Source organism: Parasteatoda tepidariorum, chromosome 7, assembly GCF_982258835.1.
Source record: "Parasteatoda tepidariorum strain Cologne lab strain chromosome 7, Ptep-v5.0, whole genome shotgun sequence".
Lineage (NCBI taxonomy): Eukaryota > Metazoa > Arthropoda > Arachnida > Araneae > Theridiidae > Parasteatoda > Parasteatoda tepidariorum.
This window is the reverse complement of record NC_141761.1, coordinates 45,144,356-45,170,079: the sequence shown is the minus strand read 5'-3', so window position 1 is coordinate 45,170,079 and position 25,724 is coordinate 45,144,356. Positions and strand designations below refer to the sequence as shown.

The following is a 25,724-nucleotide window of genomic DNA, read 5'->3' as shown; positions in this document are numbered from 1 at the left end:
TATATATATATATATATATATATATATATATATATATATATATATATATATATATATATATATATATATATATATATATATATATATATATATATATATATATATATATATATATATTCTGTCTGTCTATGCAAAGAACTTCCTTTGCAATTTGTCTGGGACAGTGGCGGTGACTATGGTTACGAGGTTTAACTATTTCTAGTAGGAATGTTGAGTCAATATTTAATACTTTAATGCACATTTTGGCTCGAGTCGGTGGGAAATAGGGAATCAAGGAAGAGAGAAACTCTTCTCTTTGAAATGCGCTGTGTCTTGTTTCCATAGCAGCAGGCAGCCTTAGACAATGCGACAAGGAGAGCTCTTTCTATCGACAAACTATGCTTAAACTTTACCTACTTTCGTGTTAGCAAAAATAAGTAAGTAATAATGCGTAGCGAGTAATAAGAAACGAAATAAAAAGATTGTCGAAAAGGATCGAATTAGAGTTAACAAACCAGTTTATTTGTTGGACAAAACTGAAATACGTTCATACTAATAACTTCTACAGGGTAGAGAAATTGAAGAAGATGGAACAGAAAATGACTTTCAAAGCTAGTTTTGATTGACTAAAATCTAATGTTAAATAGGGATTTCGTTATTCATTTTACAATATATTCATTTTTAAACATTCTTTTATGACCTCCCCCCCTCCAAAAAAAAAGTTATTGATTCATCTACAGTCATGATTTAAAAAGATCGAATTACGGTGTTTCGAGACCATCCTCCACAAACTGTCAATACTGGTTGGTAGGACTTCGCCATTTTCAAAAGTATTAGATAGATATATTACAATCAATGTTAATTCATAGATGTGGTTAATTCAGTGAATTAGTTAGGTCTTCTTCAAATTATTCATTTTTACTAGTAGCTATGAATTATAAACTATTTAGCTGTTCAGGGTAATAACTAATTAAAGTAATATATGGAATATATATTTTTACATTCTCTCTTTTTATAACCATTCCAATTCTATTTAAATAAGCTGTTCATGTGTCTCATAATAACAAGTTAAAATGGAAGATTCACGTCAATAAAACTAGTCGAACTTTCTAATGGTTAATAACTAAATATAAAAATAACTAGTTAGTTATTAACTAACTATTATATTTTCCTACCAATTTATCACAGTTGATTTCTCTTTTGTCTTTACAATCTTCTCAATAAGTTTCTCAAATAAACGTTTATTTTTTTTCCTTCTTTTTTCCTAAGCCTTTTCAACATACACAAAGAATGCTGTAGGATGAGTCGATAAATAATAGTATAACATTGTTTATCCTCGTATAAAAACACAATAAGCTAATTTCGGCATTCTATTAGTTAAAGACGTTTTCTCCTGAATAAGAACATTATTCAATGTCACGGTCTTCTTCGAATTGACCTTGGTCTCGGTTGGGGATCCGAAACAATGTTTATGGAACTTCGCATCTTCCACTTCAATGCAAACTTACGTTTAGCAATATCCGGCGCAAGAATTAAGTTAGAATTGAACTTTTGTTCCAGTAAATTATGTAATGGCACTCACCCGACACAGCCAACCTGAAATTTAAGAACACTGTAACTAACTTGTCCAATTACTGGATTTATGCTTCATTGTTCAAAATTCGTCTTAAAATCAGAATGGTTTTATTTTTAATGTTGACCTTCTCGAATACCCAAGAAAGTTAATTTTCTGAAAATGGTATTTTATTTCAAGGCCATATCAGTTCTGTTCTGTTCTTAGTTCTTCCAGCTATTAAGACTAATTATACATTAAATTAACTACCATACCTGCCAACTCTTCCGGATTTTCCGGAAGATTTTATTTTCATATTTAAAGTGGTAGCAATAGTCAGGTTATTCCAATTACTTTTTTGAATTATAATGATAATTATAAATGAGTTTTACCACCACTACATATAAATAATTACAATAAATATATCAAAGCATAATAATCCTTGCACAAGCGAATTTCAACGGGTTCACAATATAAATATATTTTTGAGTCAGATTGTTTTTCGTTTATTGTTTTACAACCACTCTGAAACTTTCCGTTGGCAGGTATGAACTACCATAAGATTATATGAACTTATTTTATGAAATTGATAAAATAAAAAGCATCATCGAACACTTTTCTGAAACTTTCCGTTTAATTTTGTACTCTAATATTCTGTAAAGGAATAAGACACCTTTGAATTTCTCTATTATGGTGTAATACCAGATACCAAATTTCTTTCCAAAAAGAAGTTTTAGCAAAAAATAATTTTTAAAAAATATTCGGTTTTGATTAAACTCGTTTTAAATACATTGTGAACTCTTATATACGTAAAGAAAACAAAATTCACGAAATAAGTTATGTGAAATTATAAAAGTATCATAGGTAAGATGATCGTATTAAGATGGGTTGAACTCCAACCCACCCCAGGGGGGTATACGGAGATAAAAGTTAAATTATTACAGTAAAAAAATTTTCTAAAAACTAAAATTACAGTAAAATTTTGCCAAATGACAATGGTGGTGATCAGCTAAAAGTGGATTAAGTATAACATCTGTCAATTAAAAGCATGTTTTAAAGGCAATGAAATCCAATTGCGCCGGTGTAAATGTCGAGAGTTAAATGATTATAATAATAAGGAAACAAGAGATAAAAAAAAAATCTCATAACTAAAATCAATGAAAGCTAAAAGTCCTAAGTGTAAATGTCTAAAAGTGAAAGTCTGACTAGAAGTTGATGAAGTCTAAAATCAAAAGTAGATAAAATTTCAAAATGTAAGGCTAAAAGTTGATTAGTATAAATTAACGATGACATGTTCTATTGTTGGTTCATGACTGGAGTCAGTTTTTCTGGGAATAAAATGTCCTCGAGGGTTTGTTTAATAATTTGAGTCACAATTTTCCTGCAGGTTAATATAGCAAAGAATTGGTGTTCTTTATCGTAGTTATTCATGTGATTTCCACGAAGTATCATAGGTAAATTAAATGTTCAATTTTCGTTTCAACAATGGTCAAAAATAATAATGATGAGTAAGTAGATAGAATATTTACGAATGATTTAGACCATAACAAAAAAAAATTCTTTGTTTGAATATAGAGTATGTATGTTATGCCAACGAGTATAACATTTGTATGTTTTTCTTAGACTTTAATTATTCTTATCATGGTAGACTTTATTCTTATTAATACTCCTTATGTGTGTATATCTTTTTTTTTCTTCCTTTCATACTTGCGTACACTAAGTCACTCCCGTGTTTATTCCTGCTTATTCTATACATGCAGCAAGTACATGGAGATCTATCATTATATGTCCTGGCAGATTTCCTATTCACCCTGAAGAGTACGTTCGTATCTTTCTTAACCGTAGAGCTTTAGCTTAGAGCTCCCACATTGCATGATATTGCTTTGCATTAGACTTCACTGCTTTAAACCAAACGATAGATGCTTCGATAGATAATTCTTACAGAAGGATCCGATAAGATGACTTACTGAAAAGCCCGATAGGAAGACGTCTTATGCACCGAAGAGCCATTACATTATGACCACCCTGCTAATAACATATAGGACCACCTTTAGCCCACAAAACTACTAGAGCCCGTCGTGGCATTGATTCCACAAGGTACTGATAGGTAGTCTGAGGTATCTGGTACCAAGCGCTCACCAACTGGTCCTGCAATTCCCTCACATTGCGAGGGGGTAGAGTGGCAGCACGAATTGGGTTTTCCAAGTAGAACCACAAATGCTCTATTGGATTAAGGTCAGGTGAATTTGGGGGCCAAGACATGACTTGAAAGTCACTGAAATGTTCCGCGAACCAATCCATGACGATTCGACCCTTATGACATGATGCATTATCTTGTTGGTAAACACCATCCCCCGCAGGAAAAACTATTGCCATGAATGGGTGAACCTGGTCTGTAATTATGTTCAAGTAGCTTACTGGCGTCAGGGATTGTTCTATGAGGATTATGGGTCCTATTGTGTCTCATGAAAACATTGTTCCTGGGCGAGGAACCATGAAAACCTGGGAGAGCCCATTGTTATAGATGGAGGTCATAATGTAATTTGGTCATAATGTAATGGCTCTTCGGTGTAGAGGGGACCGATAAGATTTATTTTGCTCATTTTGTTAATTTTATTAATAAAAATGAGCCTTTCCCCCCGACCCAACAAAATCTTTCAGATTTTCTCTCTGGCAACACACACAAATCAATTTTTAAAACAAAATATCACATTAAAAAATTATTAAAATTAATTAAATGTGCAAAATCAATAATAAAATGATGATAAGAAATACTATGATTAACCTTGTTTTATTTCTTACTAAAATTAAATTAACTTTGAAAGATAGTTGAAATACTTTTTGTGCTTTCTTAAATATATTATACCCTTATAGTAAGATATAAAAAAATTTAAAAAATGACAAAAATATATTCGATAAATGCTACCAAACTATATGTAACCATCATGGATGGACCAAGATAAAATCGTTCTCATTCTGATATTGGTAGGCCGATCAGCCTTTTCAGCGAAATATTTTTTTCAGCGAAAGTTATGACGGAAACTCACAATTATTTCGGTCCTCAGTGCTGGCGCTTTAGATTAATCCATTAGCGCTTTTGTTAGGAAATTTCACACAAAAAATTAATTTTTAATTAAAACTAAATTATACTGCAAAATTATATATACTTATATTTTAATAATGCATTAATTAATTATAATCTTTACTCAACAAGTATTTCAAGCAAACGAGATTTCAAATTCTAATTTTGAAGATTTTTTTTTTTAATTCTAATTTTTTGTTTTTAGTTTTTGATGAAAATGATATGTGCATTGAGCTCATAAAGGCAATAGAATAGACTTGAGGTATGTAGAGTTTAGAAAGTTCCCCCTCCCCCCCCCAAAAAAAAAACCTAATTAGCGAACAACAGGAACTTCTGAAAATCAGTCAAAGTTATATAATCAACAAAGTTATATAATAGACGTATATATAATTTAATATAATTTCAAAATAGTTGAATGGGCTAATATTTAGAAAGCTTAATGTTAATTTGTTTGGACCCAATATAGATTTCTAGAGTTTACTCCCGCCCCCGACGTAAACTTTAACATTGCCATTGAGATAGATGAAGTATTATTCTATATATATATATATATATATATATACACTCACTACAATATAGATATATTTTGCTTTGGCTATGTCAATACGATATTAGGAAGCACTCTTTTCTGCGGATTAACACATGTGAGATGATGACGAGATTATATGTTTTAATTTTTTCCGGATTTTTTATTTTTAATTTTTTTTTAAATTTTTAAAATTATTTTTAAAACATTTTATTCGAATAATTTTTTTTCTTCATATCTTTTCAAACATCTTTATATTTTTTCCATGTTTTCTCTTTATTTTTAATTTATTATATATATATATATATATATATATATATATATATATATTGATTCATTTATATCAAAATCAAGTCATAAAGGTTAATAGTTAAAATGTTAAATGCTTTTAAAATCTTATTTATATCAAGCATTTAATAGATATTAATATGACACCCAAACCAAAACTTTTAAAACGATTGTTAACTCTCGCCAATCGATTCCATATTGAATGTCACCCCCCCCCCTACTGGCATTGAGTCAGTAACAGTGAGTCGTTTCTGTTAGGTTCTGTTGGGCTGGCGTGCATATGTAAGTAACATGAAAATTTTAACACAAATATGAAGACAAATGTTTTTTTCCCCTTTTACAAAAAATAGGGAACGCCAATGTCGCAACAATCACACTTCCGCAAAGTTTTATCATTACTTTTCCATTATAATTAACTACAGCAGCGGCAACAGATCAATTAAGCTAAAGATACTGTCATTTTAAAACAACGCTGACTGCCGTGAATTTAATCACTCTTTTCATGATCCTTGACAACAATTGTTTGTACTAATTTATCACTACTATCATGACAAAATCTATTCTTTGAAACAAAATCATAGATTCAGGAAGTTCAGTTTAATTCTGAATCGGAATTCAGTTTCGATAATATTTCACCATTAGCACTGCAGCTGATAGTCAGTGATAGATTTGATAAGAAAAGTTAAAAGATCTGCAGTTGTTTTTTCTTACAATAAGATAGCCATCGTGTCTTACGGTCTGGTTTTATCCAGGTATATTTTATCTTATGCTGATCAATAAGACGCCTTATATCTTGCGACAAATTTATCAATTGATAACGACTATAGATTTGTCTTTTCCAATTTCATAAATATAGGCAAACAGATAGTTACTTAATGCTTTGATACACTTATCATTGTCGTTTTGTTAATGATGTCACCGATAACTCATTGTCTGCCACGCGAAAATAAGAATAGTAATAAAATTATTAAACCGGTTTAGAACAGAAAACTTTCCCTCGTTTATAAGCATTTTTAACACAGTTTTTAGATATAGCTTACGTATAGATATAGCTATTCGTACGTATAGCTTACGATAGATAGAGCTTTAGACATAGCTTACGTATAGATATAGCTATATAGCTTTAGATATAGATATAGCTATTCTTACGTGATACATTATATAATAATTCTTATGTAATAAATTCTAGTTACAAAAGAAAATGAAAAAGTATTTTGAGTACTTGTCATTACACTTGTAAGATCCATAAGGCAAAATTAATATTAAAAAATTCAAAGATGCTAGTAGATGATATTAAACTAAAGATAATATTCAAGTAAAGATAATACAAAACAGTTGTATTGCAGTATTTTTACTTGAATGTATTGCTTTTTTTTATTTTTTAGAGCTGTCTTTTGTCTGAGTTGGACGCTAAAAATGCAAAAAAATTAGCGGTTCACTGATGCAAACTCCATTTATATAATTTAATATTATAATTTATGTAATAAATTTTTATGTAATTAAATATTTATACATATAATTTAATATTATAATTTGTATAATAAATATTTATATGATTTAATATTATAAATTTTCAATATCATGAGAGCCAAAACACGGTCAACAACATAAAATAGAATTCTTTGCTTGAATGTTTTTTAAATATTCAAAAAAAATTAATTTGTGATGGTTTTTTAATTCACGCAAAACTTGATAAATTTTAACAAATGTAAATAATGTAGAGATTCTACGAACATTTTTAAAGTGTATATCTACACAATGTCTCAGTAACAGAAATAATAAGGCTAAAAACAGTAAAGAATTAAGATATAAATAAAAAAAAATGGGTCTCGTGTCTGATTTCACCTCTTTTTGACAAAATTGACTTCTTTTTCTTTCGCTTTCATGGATAAAGCCAATTCCAGTTTTATACATACAATCACTTTGAAAATGTGCATAAACGAATTAATTATTCAAAACATTGTTTTACACGTTTTAAAAATTTTATAAACTTCCATCGGGACGTACTCAAGAAAACGTGTAGTTACGTTTTGATCATTGTTACAGTTGTCTTTTAAAAGAGTTGCATGGTAAAATAATAATAATAATAATAATAATAATATATATATATATATATATATATATATATATATATATATATATATATATATATATATATATATATATATATATATATATATATATATATATATATATATAATTCCCTCCGGGGTTTCGAAATGTTATACTAAAAAAAAGAAGACGAATATGGTAAAAAAGAATATATGAAATTATTCCGAAAGTATTCAAGTTTTAATTTAAGCAGTTGCCGGTAGATGGCAGTAACATGTACCACTGAAGTCAGTTGTAGTAAAGAAAAATGGCGTTTACAGGCCGAAAGAACTATGAATAACCCTGTATATATTTATATATGCCTAGATCGGGCATTACGGCGAAGATTTGGCCGAGCTCTCTAGTGTGTGGAAACAGTAGTCTCACTCATAATGTATTTATTTTTCTTATCATTTACAATTTATTTTCAGGAATCTCGAACCAAGACAACAGAAAGGTCGAAGAATGAATCAAAGACAACGAAAAAATTTATACATGGGACAACGGCAGCATGGTACTGATTATTCGTGATTTTACTATGCCGCCAGTTTGAATCAAGGATTCAAATGTATGTATTTGTATATAACATAAACAAAAATATTTTTCTATTAAGTATTGGACACAAAAAATATGTAAGGAATTTAAAATGTTTTTGTAGCACTTAAAATAATTTCACATAAGTTTTTCGTTTTGATTTCTTTTCAAATTCATATCCCACCTATTTCTTCAAAACTGCCGTCTACAAAACTACTATTAAATCAAATTTGCCAGATGTCACAAGAACTTGTTATAAAATACTAATTGTTTTAGAAAATATTTCACAAAACGAAAAAAAAATTAGAATTTTAAAAAAAAAAGACTTTTTAGCAAAAAGTATTCACTTTAAAAATTTGAATAATTGCATTAATTACATTAAAAATATAGCACGTGCCAAGATTTCTCGTAATCTTCCCAAACTTATCAGAATTTTGAATTTTTAAAAACGAAATAGGATGTTAATACTTTATAGAGTGCAATAATAAGATTTTAGGTAACGCATCGTTTCATAACTTTTTCATTTTAAACAACATATTTATTAACTCAGTCATCTTATACAATTCAACATATTGGTATTTTTGGTATTCCATAATGATCACCCATGATAGATATTTTTGAAATGAGGTCAGTCAATACTTGCATCAGAGGTCACGAATTAAAATTCGAGAAGAAAAAAGCATAAAAATTAATTGATAAAGATGCATATAAGAGAAAAGATAGGATTAAAAACATCAAAAACAATATATATTTTTTTTATTTTAAGTGAGACTGGTATGTTCTCGCATTTAGTTAGGAACAACCTTTTAGATTCATTCTCAAGTAAACTAGTTTTTAACCATTTTAACCCTCATTATTTTTGTTGGGATAATAGTTTTAATTATTTTTATTGAGATATAATCGGAACTTATCTATCTTATTAACTACTGTTTATTTATTACGCTTGACATGAACTGTAAAATAACAAAATATAATCCTAAATTCTAGTTTGGCGAATAAGGTTTCCATATTGTCGTTCGATTCATGAATTTGTTTGAATTTCGTTATGTATTTATGTATATTATTATTGAAAACATATTATAATAACTTTTAATGTATATTTATACCAATATCCATCTTGCACGAGTGAAGGCTCTTTTAAAAGATTTTATTATGTACTTTTTATAAAACTTAAAAATTGCCTTTTATAAGTCTGAAGATTTTCAAAGCAATCATCAAAATATTTTTAAGAAAATATAAACATAAAATGGAATATGCAGCTGTATATGTTTTTTAATGTGAAACTGTATCGTTATTTATCATTGTTCACTGTATGTTACTATTTTTCATCACTTCCATTTCAAAACCAAATCCATTTCTTCATGTAACTTTTGAAAAAATAAAGTTATTTCAAAATAAACATTTTTTTGAACAATTTTTTGTTTCTTTTATTCCTAAGAGGAAAACACAAAAGTATTATAGAAATTTAAATAAAAAACAGCTGAGAAAGGTGGGATTGCAAGCATCGAAACCAGGTGGATTTCTGGAAGAAAGAGGGAGGTGATCATTAAAAACAGGTTTCATCAGGAAATCAAACTGGTTTTAGTATTTTTCATAACGATTTCTTCACTAAAAATTTGACAAATTTCGATTGTGTTTTTGTTTCTCCCTCGTTCATACATAAATTTACAACCCGTAATATGCATACTTCTTACTATGCATACCCATAATATGCATACTTCTTACTATGCATACCCATAATATACATACTCCATTTATGACTAGAATTGTCGAGGTAGATATTGAGGCTAACTTTCAAATTTTGCTCAACTTACAAATTATTGTTATTTAATAATTATTTGTAAGTAGGCAAGCTTGCTTTACATGTTCAAAACAATTATCGTGATACATCGCATTTTATTTTAACCCTTTGCGATCGTATTTTGTTGATATTCCAATTTGAACAGATGGCTGAGAACAGACATACGACTGCTATATAATATCAAGCAAGTGAGTAGTTATAAACATGTTTGTTAAACACGCATAGTTATAAATGAAAATTCTTTTAAGCGTGGACAACAAAAAGCGAAAACAAATTGTGCTATAAGTTGGGCTGAAATATAAGGTTGAAAACTAATAGTTAACGTGAAGGAACAAACTGATCTATGATTTAACTTTGCTTATCAAAGTACGCAGGTTCAATAATACTTTAGAGCTATATTTAGTTTTAATAATTTTTCATAATTACTTCGGGAGCGAGATTGATCGACCAAAATCATCCATTTTCATTTATTTACATTTTTTTTACATTTTTCTTTGGATTTTATTCATTAAAATAAAAGTGTTTAAATAAGAAAAAGAAACATGTTGTATCTGCAAACACAGGAGTTTATAACTTTGTATAAATAAATTTAGATATTCAAACAAACATACATTAAAGCAGGAAAAGTAAATTGGATTCATTTTCTGATTAGATTTGTATAAATAAAGTCATAATGATGATAAATTGAATGAAATGTTTATCGAATAAACCTTTGATAGGATGTATATATTGCATAATTTCAAAATTTGATTTCAAGAAAGATATCATACGTAATAAGTAAGGCCCGGAATTTGATGACATTTGCATTTTTTTGCATTTTTTGCATTTTTGGACATTTTTTGTCCTTTAGAGCATTTTTTTAGATTTATAGGGCATTTTTCATTAAATTTGTTGGCTTATTTTGCATTTTAAAACAGTTTTTAAATTTTTTGTTAGTTTTTTCCAATTCTTATTATTTTTTTATCATTTTTTATTATTACACTGGCTTCCAAACAGTGAAGGAAATCTCTAGGATATTAACAGGTGAAGCAACATCTTTTCAAATTGCAGAAGAATTGTCAGTAAGTGAGACCGTCTTTTTCAAGTACGCACCAATAACATCAGTAAACGTTGAAAGAAGCTTCTACAGGTATAAAAATTTACTTTCAGACAAGAGACGCTCGTTTACATTTCAAAATATCAAAAAAATATTTAATAATCCAATGTAATTCTGATATTTAGTAATATTATGAGATGGAAGTTGTTATATTCATTAAAGTTTCTATACAAAATGAAGTCAATCTATTTTCCTTTTTTTTGTTATTTTAGGATATAAAACATATTTTTCAAACCTTAATGAACGTAGAACAAATATTGCATTGCTTTATATTTTTTTAAATGGCTCATAATAATTTTAAAGAGTAAAACATTGTTTTAGTTCAATATTTTTACTTTATTTAAGTCATGTCATAAGGCATTTTTAGCGCAATTTTCGCATTTTTAAGGGCATTTTTCGCATTTTTTAAGGGCATTTTTTGCACTTTTTAAGGGCATTTTTTGCACTTTTTAAGGGCATTTTTTGCACTTTTTAAGGGCATTAATGGGGATTTTTTAGGTCATCAAAATCCGGGCTCTAGTAATAAGCTATATTGAGAAAAAAACTAGTATGACTAAAATTACATAAATATGATAAAATTTACCGTTTTTCTGACTCTATGAAGTTACCGCAGCACTTTGGTAATGATCTTGGTAATATTAACAATAAAATATGGTTTTATAATATGTAATAAAACTTGGTAAATGTAGTAAACTTTGGAAATTTTATCATGATAACTTAGAACATGGCATAAAAAACATTTATTCGGTTAAATTTAGTTTTAAATTTTTTTACTAAATGTGTGGTAATAAGAACTATAATTTTAAAACACAAATTTTCCGGTAAATACCATATATTTTGATCAACCAGAATTACATTGTTTTTGTCAGAAATGTAATTACCATACGGTACAGTAATTTCACCAGAATTTTTTCCCTCCGTGTAGACTAAAATGCACAAATTTCTAATTAACAAACGAAACTATTTCGAACTAAAATAAAGAAAAGAAGAAAAAGCTCCGAGGGTTGGCGAGTGCAGCGAGCAAGGAAAGGGATGCGAGCAAGGAAGCATTAAATTAAAGAAACAAATGCTGGAAAAAGTATTTAGGCAGGAGTTCCGAAGTTTTTTTTTTTTTTCTCTCTCTCTCTCTCTTTCATCTTGTGTATATTTTAATATATTTATTTAGATTTTCCTAAATTTTATCAATTAAACAATAAAAAAATAGAAAATGTCTAAAAAAGCAGTGTTTTATATTTATATACAAACTACATAATAGAGCTGAATAAAATATAAAATAATTTATTTAAGTTCAATTAGTAAGTTGAGGTAGTGTTTGCAAGGAAGGAAAAAGCAACGCAAATAACGATTTGACTATACTCGTACAAAAAACAGTAAAGAAAAAAAGGTAATACGGAAATTAAACACTTTATTTAAAATATTTGATTTTTAGGTTTTTGAATACATTGAAAGGTAATGCTTCTTTTATAATTACTCAGTTTTTTTAAACGTCCTACATGTTGAAACGTGGTTCCGACTAGGGGGATGCGCTCTCTATCTACTATGTTAATTACTGAATGGAAAAACAGATTTGGATTAACTTTCTCTAATTATAGGCAATAAATATATATCTGACCTCAAATTGAGGTTTACTGTCAGTACCAAATTTACAAAAATTAGAAAAAAAGCGCAATTTAAAAAAAAAGATATAACAAATCCTATAAATAAGTTATATAAATTATTAAAAATAAAATAAGTTATATTAAGGTTTTTGCTAAAATGGAAACCAAAAAAAATAAAAAAATAATATATATATATATTAATATTGAAATGTATTTTTTAAAGAAACAGATTTTTCCTTTACCTGATTATAAACCGGATTTCAGTTTCTTGGGATCATTTATTTAATATTTCTTCATTGTTATTTTATTTCGATTTGAAAAATGCGATGGGAATTACGAATGTAATTTTTTATAAATGTTCTAAAAAGTAAAAGCGTTACTGATTGAACCATATTATTATTATAAGTAAAAGCGTTACTGATTGAACCATATTATTATTATAATATGGTTCAATCAGTAACGCTTTTACTTTTTAGAACATTTATAAAAAAATTACATTCGTAATTCCCATCGCGTTTTTCAAACCGAAATAAAATAACAATGAAGAAATATTAAATAAATGATCCCAAGAAACTGAAATCCGGTTTATAATCAGGTAATGGAAAAATCTGTTCTGTATGGGTTACAAAAAATTATTGCTAAGCGAGAAAAGTCTAAGTCAAGGAACATCTTTTGGAAACCTCCGCTCTAAAAGACTAAAAAATATGTCCCCAAATAACATTTACTACAGATAGACTCCACACCTTCACTTCATAACATCTTTTCCAAAAAAAAAAATGAAAAAATATTATTATCTAAATCTCCTGAGGCCGTTTAATCTAAAAAATCGTATATTTTTTTTCCTCCAAACCAAGAAACTACTTTGACTGTCAAATTTATGACCAACCTTCGCAATATCATTTTATGGGGATTCCATATGCATAACTAAATACTTTCAGCAGACAAAACTATAAATTTTCATAATTCCTTGGATTAAGTTTTCAGGTGAATAATAAGATGCCCTATTAGATTATATCTCAGTATTTTGTTGCATATTTACCGGCAGTTTTTCTTCTTCTATCTTCTAAATACTTTTGTAAATATGTCATTGACAATGAATAATATTTCAACGACAAAATACACCCGAAGTAAAATAACAATTTCATGTTTCAGAGGAACTACTCGAAACCCCATTATTTAACACGGTATAGCTATTGCGATTTATAAATTGACGAATTATTATAATGATTTCCGATATATTAAGATAGTTCTTTTCGGGATGCTCCTTCGTTAAGGCAAATAAAAAACACAATATGAATACTTGAACGAAATCTATTATCTTAAACTATGAATACTATATTGCTCAAAAAAAGAATCGTCTAAACTTGAAGACGTACATTTAATTTCAATAATTAAAAAGTTTTTTTTTTTTTTCAAATGGCAGGCGCTGAACATTATTCTTCGGCTTAGAAGATGCCGGAATTGTTACTCATTTCACGTTACCCAGTGGGCACCTGTGAACCAAAGTCACGGAGGCGAGCAATATTACCCACGCCACACTACCGTAAACCTGTTTATAGGGTGAACAACATTCACACATCACACACAACAGAGGACAACACAAGAGAGAGAAACATCCATCACCAGAGCGGGATTCGAACCCGCAGCCATTGGCTTCGCAATCAGGCGCGCTAATCGCTCGGCCTCCTGGTCCGCATAATTAAAAAGTTAAACTATATTTTTAACTTGCCACATTGCGCGCTATAGATTTTCTTTTCCTTTTTTTTTGTTTTGTTTTTTTGAAGAAATTACCATACGTTTTCCTCGTAATGAGGTCTTTTAGATCAATAATAATTTTGATAATTCACGAAAAAACAAAGTGACAGCAAATTAAATTACTAAATTTCAGAGTAGCTCATTAAACTGCTTATTATATACACATAATAAACATCAATGTGAATATTATATTCATATATATATATATATATATATATATATATATATATATATATATATATATATATATATATATATATATATATATATATATATATATATATATATATATATATATATATATATATATATATATATATATATATATATATATATATATATATATATATATATATATATTGACTGTATTGATTGGAAATTTTTATACAGGGCATTTTAACCCTTTATATGGCCACTTTTTTTCCAATAATGTTATATTAAAATATTTATGGGATTGAGATCAATTGGTAAAAAGAAATTCATTCAGCTTATTATTTAAAATTAAATTTTAACCCGCCCCTTGAATCCAGTTCGGGCAAATACTACGTGCAGTATTTGGGATGTTCGAACAGGAAAAAAATTAACGTTTCTATTTTGTGAAGCCCGAGCTGCTTTCGTTTCTACTTTAGGATACTGTAGTTAATTTACTATTTTCCTAATAGATGGCATTAGGGATCCTAGTTTTTCACCGATTACGTTTTCAGTCAAGAGGGAAAATGTGGGTGTTGTCAGCTGTGAATGTGGGATATACCATACTTAAAAGATTTGTAAAATTTATGCATTGAAAATCATATTGTTGTGTATTTATACTATACTTGTTATACTATACTTAGCTCCAAAATTTTGTTTAATTTGCTCTAATTGAATAAGATGCGTCTGTAATCCATTACTTTTTTATGTGTACGTAAAAATTATAAATACAGTAGTTATTGCATTTAAAATTTTATTTTTGTAATAAAAAACAATTTTCTAACTTTCATAATAATATATACAGGGTTAAGCGTTTCAGAACTTCTAAGAGGGGTAGGGGGCATCCTGACGACTCGAAATCATATAGCAATGTGGGGTCGGAAATGCTTTCCTGAAGCAGTGACGTACACAGAAGCGCCATAAAGAAAAAAAAGAGACCGTAAGTGAAAAATCGTTATAATAATACATTGAAAAATTATATGGTGCATGGGCTAAAGTAAGTGTTCGAAGTTTCTGCCACCTGCTACAATGTACACCTCACGTCTCCGGCGCATGGACATTCGAACATTCTGCAATACTCCAGGCATATCTCGCAGGCAGCTACTGCGATTCTTGCAACCAGCTTTATCAACTGGGGTGTCATAAACCAGTGTTTTCATATGACTCCAGAAATCAAGACATAATAGGTCGGGTGACCGAGGAGGCCATATAATTTTTTCAATGTATTATTATAGCGATTTTTCACTTACGGTCTCTTTTCTTTATGGTGCTTCTGTGTACGTCACCGCTTCAGGAAAGCATTTCCGACCCCACATTGCTATATGATTTCGAGTCGTCAGGATGCCCCCTACCCCTCTTAGAAGTTCTGAAACGCTTAACTGAGACACCCTGTATAACAAAATTAAACAGTCAAAAAAATTTTCCATTTTAGGTCCATTTTTCTGAAATATGTCACTCACTGTTAATGGGTTAAAACCATTTTTTGGTGGGAATGTGGGAGGAGATGTTTAAAAAATTTTACCTACCAAAATGAATTGGCCACCAACTTAAATTTCCGCTCTTATTAATAACCAAATTTATAAATTTGTGTTTATAAATACAAATAAACTCAATGAGAAATGGTCAAATAAACGAACGCATAACACACTATCGAAAATAGCTCTCCAGTGTCAGCCTTTCTTTTTGGCCCCACATTAACCATTACTGTTAGTCACATTTATGTAAACAAAGCGCTCTTCCATGGTATTTTTTTTTTCTATTTTTTGAAGTTATCAACAGATGGCCACACAAATCATAAATAGGAAAATAGCTAGTCATTGACATGTATATGATAGAAAGTACATTTCCGCTGCCTTACAAAGGGTTAAAATTATCTAACTCTCTTTTTAAAGCTTATCATTGTTTTTCAATAAGCTTTTCATTATATTTATAGTAAAAAAAAATTACAAATATTTTTAGAATAAGCTTATAACATTTTCTTTATTCACAACAATACACAACGCGAATGGGGCGGAGCCTCTTCATTGTTTCAGTTTGAATGTTCATGTTTGCCTCATAAGTGTGATCTCGGAAGCAAGGAGGAGGTGCAACTGGTTCTATTACGCAGCAAATTCTGCTTTATTGATGTTTGAGAAAGGAAAAATATGTTCGCATGCTTCAGAACCCGTTTTTGTTTACATTCAGAGAAAAGATGAGGCCTTTAAGAGGAAAGTATTTATGGATGGTGTTTTTGATAGAAATGTAAACAATAACAATCTCGATCTCGGCACCTACTCTAGTTCCGGTTAAAAAGTTTGCAGCTACTTACTACATGTTATTCTGATAGGCGATGTTTTCAAACGGATCATTTTGTTTTTAATAAAAGAAATAAACTAGATAATTTCTGAGCTCAAATCTGCCGTATTTCATAAGATATTAATGTTATTATGTAATTCTGGGGAGTTTGGAGTGAAAATTTGTTTTAGTTATTTTGTTATTAAAAAAGGTGACATGGTTGCTAGATTTTGAATAACTCGCTTTTTTGGCAGTCTTGATTTGGCATCTTTCCATTTGTTTATTACTGTTTGTTCGTGTTGCAAGCTGTGCACCATCTTACATTAGTGTTAACACTTTTAGTATTGTAAACATAAGTAATAAGTAACCAAATACATTGTTTGCAAGAATCTCAAAACACAATGATGCCAAATGGCTTTAAAATACAACTGAAACAGTAACCCGGAAATTTAGGCAGTCCCGAACTTGCAACGTTCCCTAGTGTAGAAAACACCATCCATAGTTTGTCTAACTTAAGAACTCTTCCCGCCACAAAGACTGAGGCCGTCTGGTGCTATGGAAACAAAAATGGCGCATTTTAGGGAGGGTAACTTCACTCTAGGACTTAACACAGTAGACCGAGGAAGGAGATTCCCTTTCTGTCGTCGACCCACCCAAGCCGAAACCACTCCAAAGCAGTGACCCAGCAAGCATTAACTAACTAACTAATACAGTTGAATCGGACTACCTATCCGAGGGGGATATCTGCTCCTTCATCGAAAATAAAATTTAATTAGAGGATGGGAAGGCGTTTAACTAAAGTTAAATCTCAAATTGAAGTACATTGCGGCGTAACTATCACTACGAGTATTAAACATCAATTCACTAGTATATAAGACATGCTAACTTGATTCAATCACGAGGTACCTTTTGGTAGATGAAGGTTGACATAGTCGATAAATAACCCCCCCCCCCCACACACACACACATTGGTGACCCGGACGTGTGTGATCACGCAAATCGCTCACTTCGATCTGGTAACACCTACTTCGTTGGATGATTCACATTGAACAGTTGACTCGCTACTTGTGACTGCGCCATTATCCACCTCCTCAAGCTGCTGCTGCTGCTCAGTCTCGTCTCGATCATACACAACGTCGGCCTGCATACACTTGACTGCTAAAGGCAACACAGGAGCGACTACGACCGTGAAGTTAATACACCTCTCACATTCATCACTCAAAATCCCGGTGACCTTAATCCAGCTCCCCCGGTCTTACAGCAACTAGTGGTATCCGTTCACCGAATTCTATCCCTGATAAAATTCTGGTGGGGGAGTATTGTGGCGTAACTATCACTACGATTATTAAACATCAATTCACTAGTATATAAGACATGCTAACTTGATTCAATCACGAGGTACCTTTCGGTAGATGAAAGTTGACATAGTCGATAAATAAATCCCCCCCATAACATAATTAAAAACAAAGTCTGGGTAACGTATAAACAAGTTAAATCGCAAATTGATACATAATTAATATATAATTAATACGAATACAAAATAAACTCTCTTTACATAGTATCCCCCAAGATCATAGTATCCCCCAAGAGATTTTGAGCGTGTTGATTGGATTTCTCGGCAGCGCCCTCTGGGACGTATGACTATTTCACTCTGCCATGCTTGTTATTTTCAGCATTGAGCAATTTCTATATTCCAGCTTTTGTTTTTCAAACTTGAAATGTCAGTTTTTTCGGCTGAGAAACTGCCTTCTTCATTTAAAAATGAAATAGAAACTATTTTATCAAATATTATTACCCTTAGAAGCAACATTCGAAATTTAGAAGATTACAAGTGGGAATTTGGGGAACTTAATACCAATACTTAATTACCAATAATAATACTTAATACCAATAATACTTAATTACCAATATGAAATGAAAATCTAGAACTTCGAAACATCAAAGAGAAAGATTTGTTTGTTGGTAAGAAACGAGTTTAGTTATTTTAAGAAAAAATTTGTATTTATTTTTTTATGGGAAACAGGGGCGGATTACCCATTAGGGCAGACTAGCCTGGGGCCCCCAATGATTAGGGGCCCCCTTAAAAAACTTTTTTTGAAAATAACTATAAAAAAATTAAGAAAAACAATCATTTTTTAAAAAAAAATCTATTTCAAATATATATTAATGAAATACGATAATTTTTTTAGTTCCAATTTAACAAAGTAAAATTTAATTTATTTATTTTTATTTTAAATATGCTTTTCAAATGAAAAGATCTATAAATATTTTTATATTTGAATAAATAAAAAATATACGAGGAAAAAGGGCCCCAAAAATTTGAGTGGCCTAGGGCCCCGCGTACGCTTAATCCGCCCCTGATAGGAAATACGTTTTTCGTTAAATTTATGATTATAACATGCATGAATTCTTATGAAAATATCACTCTAATATGTGGAATAACATTGAAATCAAAGTTTAATTGTCATGCTCAATTCTTATATCCACTATGAAATGAAAACTCAATAGTTTTAACTTAATATTTAATGAATTAAATTAATGTTTATCGAATTAAATTAATATTTTATTTATTTCTTGTGGACTACTAAATTTAAATTAATAGGTTTTAAATTTAGTGGCGCCATCTATTTTATTATAATAAAACTAAAAGATTTGCATTATGCAACCTACTTATAACTTATTTTTAATATTTTCTTTTGTTTGTTAATGGTTTTATAATATCACAAAAACAATTATTTGGCAAGCAATTGTCTTTTAAGATGCTTATTTTATTAATTTTTGATGCATAATTCCCATCAAAATCAAAGTGAATGATTATGAATTGTCTATTGAATTAATAGCATGAGTAGTGAAAGAATAAATTTACAAAAAATTATATATTTTATTTCTAGTACATTTCTATTGGATTGCAAATATTTTTTAATAATTTAATTGCAGGAAATTATCTGTTTGTCACCACAGTGCGTTTATGAAAGTGCCGCAGAAAAAATGCAAAAAAAATTTTCTCAAAAAATTCTAATTGTCAAGCAACAATATCTATAAGAGTGAAGTTGAACAAAAAATCAACAAGGAAATCAAATTTCTTTATAAAATAATATTTTCCTCTAAGATATGATAAAATATTTTTCAAAAAATCAAACATGATTTTGCAATATTTATAGACATTTTAAAATCTCATATAATAAATTCAAACTGAACTGAATGGTTCTGCAATCATACTTAATAAATTAAAGTAAGAGATTTTAATTTCTATAAGAGCCTAAGGAGAATCATAATACTATTTAATTTGAATATTAATCAGGTTTTATATTTATTATATCGAAGCTAGCTAATAAAGCTTTAATCTATGTTTAATTATTATTGTACTAATTTGATGTTTTACCAAAACATGGTTGTTTACCATGCATTTACCTGAAATTCATAACATAATTATTAAAAAATATTATACTGAAACGTACAAAAAAATATTTTTAACGAATAAAGAAAAATATGAAATTTAAAGCTAATTAGATTTAAATGTGTTATTATTAAAAGACCATTGATGATACTATTTTATATTTTGTACAAAACTTTAACATATGTCTTAAAATTATTGAGAAATATACTGGAACTGATTTATAATTGTGAATAAACTATGGAGAAATGATATTGGGGAGGAGCTACAAAAAGACGTAACAGAAAGCAGTGCCGTGAAATTCAATCAGAGAGCTCAAAACCTCTTGAGGTCCAGACAAATGCCTGGGGGAGTTCTTATTTTAGACGAACTATACGTTTCGCCTTCAAGCTTGATTAACAGTTAACTTCGTTGCAAAATGAAAATTTGATTAGTTGTCCATTGTATGACGTTTTCGAATTATTTTAATACCGCCTTTACAAAGCTTACGAGCGGAGAATGTGGTGTTAGCATCGTGGATATACATTTTAAATTTAGCGAGGAGTAGCTAGTAGCTGTTTTACGCGGAAGATATAAAAAAATCATATAATTTCATTTGAAATGAAGTGGTAAAGTAAGATATATCAATTAATAATGGAACAAATTGAATATCTCAGACATTTTGTAAACAAATTAGCATACTTTATTTTTAAAAAAAATATATTGTTTTTGCTGGGCTAGCAGAATTAAATTGTAAAAAAAAGAATTATTCTTACAAAAATAAAGCAAATAATTATTATTATTAATTAGCAATAGTAACACAAATTATGTCTTTAAAATTTTGAAAAGGAAAAGAAAGTTTTAAAAAAAAAGGATTAAAATAATGATTAAAAAATTAAAATATTAATGATATAGTGTATCACCATAAAGTAATAAAAATTTAATGTTTTTTTACAAGAACAAAAAAATAAATCATTAGAAAGAATTAATATTTTAATGTGTAAACAAAATAGTAAAAAAATGAAAATATTTTTAAAAACATTTTTACAAATAAATATACAGTTGTTCTCTATTTTTCAATTTTTTTTTGCAATATAATTTTTTCGTAATAAATTTTTACGCAAAATAACTTTCAGATAGCGAAGTGAAATTTCTATTCAAGGAACTTTTCTTTGAGATTCACTTTCCCAAAATATTTCACATTTCAAAATAGTTAATGCATTTTATGGGGGAAATGATCTTGAATTGATTTTCGAAGCCACTTAACTTCTAGAGAAAGCAGTAAAAATCCCTTTCCTTCAATTTCAAGTAGCAATTAAATTATCAGTAGCAATTAAACTTAAGAACGCATGTGGTTATGTATGTTTAAAATTACTTTTATAATAAATACAGCTATAATTTTATAAATAAATTTAGCTTTTTTTAGTTGAAAATGTATGTAGCTTGATTGTTTTACTCTGGATGTTTTGCTTTATCCTAGCTTTCCATGCAGATTTCGTTTACGGTTAAGACTCATAAAATAAATAGCTGATACTAGTTTACAAGATAAAGGTATATCAATTGCTATTTTGATTATGTCTAGTGCTGATGAATTTAAAACCTGTTTTGCGTTTTGAGTATTTCAAAAGGTGATTTTCTATTTAACGAATAGTTTATATAACGAACATATTATAGGGATTCAAGGGCTTCGTTAAATAGAGGTTCAACTGTGTTAAGATTTTTATTTTTTTCAGCAAATTACAAAGTATTAGGTAAAAATCATTCCTATTTTAGGGCGTTAGACTAGAATAAAATTCTTCATACCATAAAGCAAAGGTGAAAGAATATCTAAGTAGTATTCTTTATAGAATCAAATATAACTAAAGAAGTAAAATTTGTAATATATATTAAAATACCTATTTAAAAAATGTTAATTATATATAACAGTCCTCAGTAAATTTTTGTTCAAAACATGAAGCAAACATTTTTTTTAATTAACTATTTCTTGAAAACAAAGCGATAACTAACCATCGATGCTTGCCAGTTAATCATTCGTCAAACAAGACAAATTCAAGCCTAATATTTATATTTTCTGATAAACCTTTTAAAACTTATTGTTACGCTTTTAAATATTATTTGGCATTTCAAGTGTATTATTTTTATAGTAATTAAAAATGTATTAACTTAAAATACTTATTGTTGTAAAAAAAAGATATTTTTAATGAAAAAAATGTTTTGACTAATAATTCGGCGTAAGCCTACAATCCTTTTATTTTCTTTCTTTACCCTATTATAGTTCAGTATTTCACTATTTTATTTTTACGTTTTTGATTTTTCCATTGCAATCTTATTTTGATAAACACCAGTTTGGAAATAATTTTTATAATAATATGCAAGATCAAAACCAAAATTTATACTAGAATTGATTTTCATATTTATATATTACAGCAAACAGGGCTTCAAGTGGCAAAACATGGTTTTGGAGCATCTTTGGAGCAACAAAAAAGCAATTTTGGAGCAGCAAAACAAAGATTTGGAGCATAGTTAATAAATAGAATTAAAATAAAAATTTAATAACAAGAATTCTCAATTTTGTTCATTAATAACATATCTTATTTTTTACACTTTTTTGAAGGTCCCTGCATTAACAAATTAAGTTTCTTTTTGGTACCTTCCAATGCTGTTAATATTCTGCTATCCTCGACTTAGCCTCAGATAAGAGGATCTGTCTGCTTTCTATAATCAATATGTCTATTATTTTACCCATCTTTAATATTTTGTTCAGCTGTGGCTAAGAGATCCTGAGAAGCCTTCAATTCTTTCTACAAATCAATTTCAGCAGCTTTCAATCTGCTTTCCTCAGTCTCAGTGATTTTCGCTTTCTTTTTTCTCAACCTCTAATCGAGCAGAATAATTTTTAAATGCTACACGAACCACTTTAATCATATCCTTGTCAACTTTAAAGTTATTTAAACCCCTATTTTTTTGATATATCTAGTAACAAAGTGATCATCTAGCAAAAAAGATGCCTCTCCAAGCTATATAATGGATGGGGTTACTGTTGAGAGATATCTTATTGACTTAATCGAAGTTTCTTCCATTCTCATTACAGGATGCAACACTTTAAGATGGTACAGTAATCTATTTTTAAGAGGCAATACTTTTGCGCATGCCAAGTAAAAAGACCTGGCACCTAAATACATAATTTTTTTTTCTGAAGAAGATAAGGATGTCATCGCCTTTGTGGTATCTAGTCCAACATCTATTAAATTTTAATTTTACCAAATTTCTGCGTTTTCTACATCCAATGATTTTAAGTCCTTTCCTGACGAACATGAAAAGCAGAACTCTTCAAAAAACGCCCTAATAATGCTTTAACTAGGAACACCATTTCATCACACAGCAAGTGAATCAATGGTGTTTCAGTTTTTAAAAGACCTAAATTTTTTTTTAATATTGCCAAAATATTGCTTTAAAAAAAAGAGCTTTTGGCAAAAGAAATTTAAATAAATTCAATACTGAATGGCTCATACTATTTTTTAAATTAATAATTGCTTTATTTAATTCTGTAAAAGGTAAGTCAAAACTGTAATTAATTTAACTATTATTTAAGGTTATCGAGTGTAATTTTCTTAAAGTTTAAATAAATGTTATTTGTAATAGTACATTCAACAAAACATTAACAAGATTAATATTGATCATACCAAATTTATAAAAATATGTAAAGAATTAAGCAAATTAAGAAAACTTTAATAAATTTATATTACAAATGTAAATTAGTGAATGGCCCCTAATAATTTTTTATTGAATTTTAATTCAAATTGGTTACTTATAAAGTATCTCATTAATGAAATGATTAAAAAAAATTTAATAATTTTTAAATGCAAATACAATGAGTATTGAAGCTAAAAAAAAGTGTGTATTAATTATTATATTGTAAGTAATTATTATATTGTCTCTATACTCATAATATTTAACAAATCTGTGACAATTAAAATTTTTTATATAAATTGTTTTAAATCAAATCATTAAAAGATGAATTGAAGTACTTTTGAATGAAAAATCTTAAAAACATAAAATTTTTTGCTGCATTTAAAATATTGAAACCCCCTCTCTTCATACTTATTTAAAATCTTGTCTCTAAATATTATTAAGTTATTTCCTAAAACAAAATAAAAGCACCGAAAATTTTGAAGGTAATAATACAATAAAATGCAATAAGTAAAAAAAATAATATTAGTAAAAAAAAAGTAATGAAGTAATATAATTGTTTAAAAACAATATGCAATTAGTGGATGGTCCCTCAGGTAAAAAATTTACTTTATGAAACTCAATTAATTCTTATTTTTATTAAATGAAATGAATAAAAGGGAGATGGAAAGTTTGAGGTTATGAAGCTTTGTGATTCTTGACTGTTCTGAGGATCAACATGAAAATATGTACTTAGTGGATGGTCCCCTAGTTAATTCAAAGATCATGGTACTAATCTATAAATAGAATAGCGCAAGAAGGCTATTAGCTTGCCATTGACGAAGATGATGGCACTTCAATAACGATGAAATCAACAAGAGAAAAAAAAATTCTTATGCTATTAAAATTTGGCAATGTTTAGTTGGTCCCCAAAAATTTTTTGGCGCAGATTCGGCGCAAATTTAACATAAAATGCCGTTTCTGCGCAGTAATGCGCAAATATACCGATTTGGCGCAAAATGCGCAATGTGCGCAGCACTTGAAGGCCTGAGCAAATGCTCAATAGCCGGGACTCCCCATGCACAAAATGGAGATCGAAGCAAGATAGATCTGTCGGGGTCACGAAGTTCTCCACAATTCAATACCTCTAGGGCAGTGTTTCCCAAACTTATGACTTGTGTACTTCGTAATGCTGTGTACCACCAATAAAAAAATGAATGTATTTTTTAAAAAATATGGTTTTTTTTTTGGTATAAAGCTTTGTTAATAAGTTTATTTGCATCAGTGAGAAGTATGATATTGTTTTTGCTGTGATAACAATTCATCATAATTTGGTTCTCTTGTGGTCAATTTTAGATGAGTACAATCTATTTCTTTTTCGAATTAATGTCCACGAAAGCTGAAAAAGCAATTTCACATAAATATAAAGTTTGAAAAGGCAAAATATATTATACAACTTTTTCTGTTAAAACTGGATACATATTTTGCATTTGCAGCCAGAATGATGTTAAAAAACACTCCTGTTTATTTTTCAAGAAGGATAAAAATTATATTTTATAAAAATAATCAAAATAAGTAGAATTTATTACAAACTTTTACCATAAAAAAATTGCACAAAAGTTGAAAATCACAACTGGCTGTTAACACTTTTATTAACTGTTAACTCTGCAAAAAATAGCCAATAGAAAAATAATTAATCTTAAATTTCATGGCTAGCTTTGTTTTTAAATAAAATTCTTTGAAATTTTCGTTTGTTGCAAGATATTTCGCATAAGAACGCGTACCCCTGCTAAACTGTTCCCTTACTCCTGGGAAACACTGCTCTAGGGGAACTGAACATAAATTTCGAAATGTGATTTAAAAAAATGTGTTCATTGCAAATAGCAGATGATAGTCAAATTAGCGAGCAATTCACAA

At 28.9% G+C, this 25,724-nt stretch overlaps 1 protein-coding gene across 6 annotated transcripts in view; it reads left to right on the top strand.

Moving 5' to 3' along the window:
• Positions 1-9,466, top strand: part of LOC107444140 (aquaporin-9) — a 118,237-nt gene extending 108,771 nt beyond the window's left edge. For 3 of the 6 annotated variants that reach the window (XM_087167778.1, XM_016058226.3, XM_016058223.3), the window contains exons 8-9: positions 4,819-4,875; positions 7,950-9,466. In XM_087167778.1, coding sequence (XP_087023904.1) covers positions 4,819-4,868 — 50 coding nt within the window. In that variant the 3' untranslated portion in view covers positions 4,869-4,875; positions 7,950-9,466. The remainder of the gene's footprint in view (positions 1-4,818; positions 4,876-7,949) is intronic. The other 3 variants (XM_071183511.1, XM_071183510.1, XM_016058224.4) reach the window with 1 other exon arrangement.
• The last annotated feature ends 16,258 nt before the right edge of the window (positions 9,467-25,724 follow it).